General features: G+C 32.4%; 1 protein-coding gene across 1 annotated transcript in view; it reads left to right on the top strand.

Moving 5' to 3' along the window:
- MAN2A1 (mannosidase alpha class 2A member 1) overlaps positions 1-3511 on the top strand; it is a 66373-nt gene that overhangs the window by 33782 nt on the left and 29080 nt on the right. Inside the window, exons 5-6 of the mRNA XM_019610221.1 lie at positions 17-131; positions 2554-2687. Coding sequence (XP_019465766.1) covers positions 17-131; positions 2554-2687 — 249 coding nt within the window. The remainder of the gene's footprint in view (positions 1-16; positions 132-2553; positions 2688-3511) is intronic.

Genomic DNA, 3511 nt, shown 5'->3' with positions numbered 1-3511 from the left:
TTGGTTTTTTTTTTAGCCTTATATTTTTACAGATCCACCTACTGTAAGAGTTGCTCGAGGAAGAATTTTCTCAGAAGTTGTATGTTTTTTCCACCATGTGACACATACCATGCGACTCTATAATGTCCAGGGTAAGAGCTGTAAACTCGATCTCTCTCACTGAATTTTCTTTGGTTGTTTTTCAACACTCTGGTCTTGTGTGTGAATAAAACTTTTGGCCTGTTACAAAAACTTCTGGCCTGGTACAGCGCAATGAATATGATCTTTTTGTGAGCCTTTTCCTAGCCATTAAACTAACATGCTTAAACATAAAGATTTCTTGGAGACTCTCAGTATTAGAAAATCTTACAGTGTAGATTATCAATAGAGCATTCCAAATCTTTGTTGGGCCATTTGAGAATAGATACTTATAAGTTATGAAAAGGAAAAATTGTACAATATATTTTGGTATGATTAAAAATTAAAAAAAAATATTAATTTTCTTCATAGCTTTAGACTTACTGGCATAGGTACAGTGTCTTCTCTAAAATCACAAAGAATGGCAACTTATCTGAGACCAACATTAATAGCGAAGTAATTCTAGATCAAACTCTAGACCACCTCCCTTATGAATACAGTCCAAGATTTTACATTGTAATTTGTTGAAAATTCTGAAGAAAAATGTTTACACAAGATAATTTTACGTGATCAATATGTAAAAAGGGTCAGGGGATGAAGACCCGCTAGTCTAAATGTACTGAGTTGCTGAAAATGCTTGAAGGAAGTTATTTTGATATGTGGATTTCAGTAAACAAAACTGTCAAGCAAGAAGGAAAACTGCATAAGAAGGTTGTTTAAGGTAGTAAAGGGGAGAGAAAACATTTGAATGAATCTCTCGTGTGTTGAATGAGGTTGTTTTGGAATAATATTTCTTTATAATATTCCTTTTTCTTTTATCTGTTAGGTACCTGCTAGAATTGTTACACTTTCACAGTTCACAAGAAACGAGTTGTCAATGGAAATCTTGCTAGCCATTTTCTAATGCCTAAGTTTTTCCCTCATCTAGAGTTCACTAATTAGTTATGGGTTTTTTTTGGCAATTTGTGATTTGTAACACTGTTTCCAGTAATTACATCATTACCTATCCAGTCATTGTATTGAAGTCCTGTACTATATTTCCAGCTGCTACAAGGAAAGATCACAACTTTTTAAATACAGTTTCACTATACTTTTGTTGTGTGTTTTTAATGTGGATTTCTTCATATGAAATGGCCTTTTGACTTTACATCATTGTTGTAGTGAGGTTGGTTTTATTGGCTTTGTAAGGAAAGCTCTTTATATCGTATTACTTTATTTAAGGAAGGTATCTTGAATCTCAGTACATATATAAAGTAAAAAAGCAAGCGGATAGAAATATACACATGTGCTTGTGTGTAAGCTTCATTTTCTTTTTAAATAGACATGGTACTCCTATTATAATTACCTACTTGGAAACGGGTGCAAAGCCTGAGCAATTGGCTAATCTGATTTGACAGAAGTTCTAAGTTTAAATTTAAATGGTTTATTTTCTTTCCATTAGTGTCTGTGGTTGATATTAGTGCAATTTTGTTATTTTTTTCATCAGGCTACTTATGTTTTATTACGTTCCATAATTGTATTTTCACAGTAGCTCAAATTATGAAATACGGAAGAACTGACTGTAATTCATGCTATATTCATTTTAAAATTGTAAACTGAAATCTTGTATCCTTGTTCATTGTCCGCATGGTTTTATTGCAAAATATTTGGAAAAGCCATGATTAAAGGCAAAGAGTGGAACACATGGATCCACCTTGCACACACTAGGCTTGGGAAAATAGATTTAACTAAAACCAAATACTTTTCAGTTAGTACTGTGATATAATCACCATTGATAAATATTAGGTTTTTAACAGCTGCTGGTACTAATGAAGGTGAAGTTCAGACTTTAAAAAAGAAAAATGAGGAAACAAATACAGATTTTAATACCCTTCTCATCTCAGCTAACAAAATCAAAAACCTGACTATATTTTACACATGGAACATAAAAACTGAAAGATGCAGATACTTTCAGCATTCCATTCTTGAAAATTTCAGGGTATTTAAGAATTTGTAAAGAGAAGACCTATCTGAGGAACATTCATATTCTCAAATAAAACTGCCATCTGTACTGGAAAATTATATATGTAGGAAGAAAGAGACTGTACTAACCTCTGTGTGCTTAAGAGTGTAGGAATTTTGTTGTGAACATGTTGTGAAAAGAAAGTTGCATGGCATTTTCTATTGATTTATTATAATCTCCACTGATTCTTGTCATGAATATTCTAATTATTAAGTTCTGTTTCTGTTCAAAGTTTCACACTGACTATTTAATGAGTACTGAATTAGAAACATTTCTGTATCATGTGGTACATAACTGACCTGACTTAAAATGCCTGTTTAGACATGAAAGGAAAAATAGTAGGGGAAAACTGTATCATATTCTGTGATCACTGGAATTCTTATACCTGGGTTTTAAAAATTTTAAGTTCTTGAAAAGTGTCTTTTTTCATTTAGGTTTGGAAGGCCAGTCTCTTGAGGTTTCCAATATTGTGGATATCAGAGGAGAATATAATCGTGAGCTTGCAATGAGAATTTCATCTGACATAAACAGTCAAAATAGATTCTATACTGATCTTAATGGATATCAGGTAATTATTCTCTACTAATTCTAAAAGACTAGAGTCTCAGTTTTCAACTAATTTTAAAGAATGAGTCAATCAAACATTCATGTTGCAGTCAACTTTATCACTTCAAAGAGAAGAGACTTTTAGAATGTATCCCTATTATAAAATTGGTTTAGGTGAGATGATGTAGCAATTGTTTTCTTTCAAATTGCAAAGTTCATTAACTGTACCTCTGTATCCTTTAGAAAACAAGAAGTGTGATACAGCAATACACAATAAGCCTTTCTGCTGTTCTTCTAATATCTTGCACACCTTTTCCTCTTCATCTATTTGATTTGGGCTTTTGGTCTTACACAAAGCATAAGCATACTTCCTAGTAGAGTTACTGAGAGTAATCTAGAGAACAAATATTCAATGCTGTGATAGAGATAAGTAGATGATGCATTTTCAGAGTGTAATAATACACACTATTGGTAATACATCTGATGAAATAGTATGACTGTTCTTCTTGGACTTCGAAGCACAGACAAGGAAAGTGTATTTTCTTTTCCTGACCTTCTTTCCTTGCTGAAAGTTGGTACTGTGAATATACTAAAAGCATGCTTGCTGTTCTGCCTGTTAGCGTGTAGAGCTGCATTTTGCTAGAGATAGTGAATATTTAAAAGTGAAAGTAATTTTAATACTATTGTTCATTTTTATGTACCATAAAGGAATTCCTCCAGTGCTTAAGTCCCCATTATATACCAACAATTGCTTTTTCTGCTATCTTGAATCTATTCACTGCTGGCTCTCTACAGGAGAAAATATTTTCTCTCATTCTATAGCTGATTATTCTTTTTTTTTTTTTT

Source organism: Meleagris gallopavo, chromosome Z (assembly GCF_000146605.3).
Source record: "Meleagris gallopavo isolate NT-WF06-2002-E0010 breed Aviagen turkey brand Nicholas breeding stock chromosome Z, Turkey_5.1, whole genome shotgun sequence".
Lineage (NCBI taxonomy): Eukaryota > Metazoa > Chordata > Aves > Galliformes > Phasianidae > Meleagris > Meleagris gallopavo.
The sequence above is the reverse complement of the archived record's forward strand: the minus strand, read 5'-3'. Positions and strand labels throughout refer to the sequence as shown.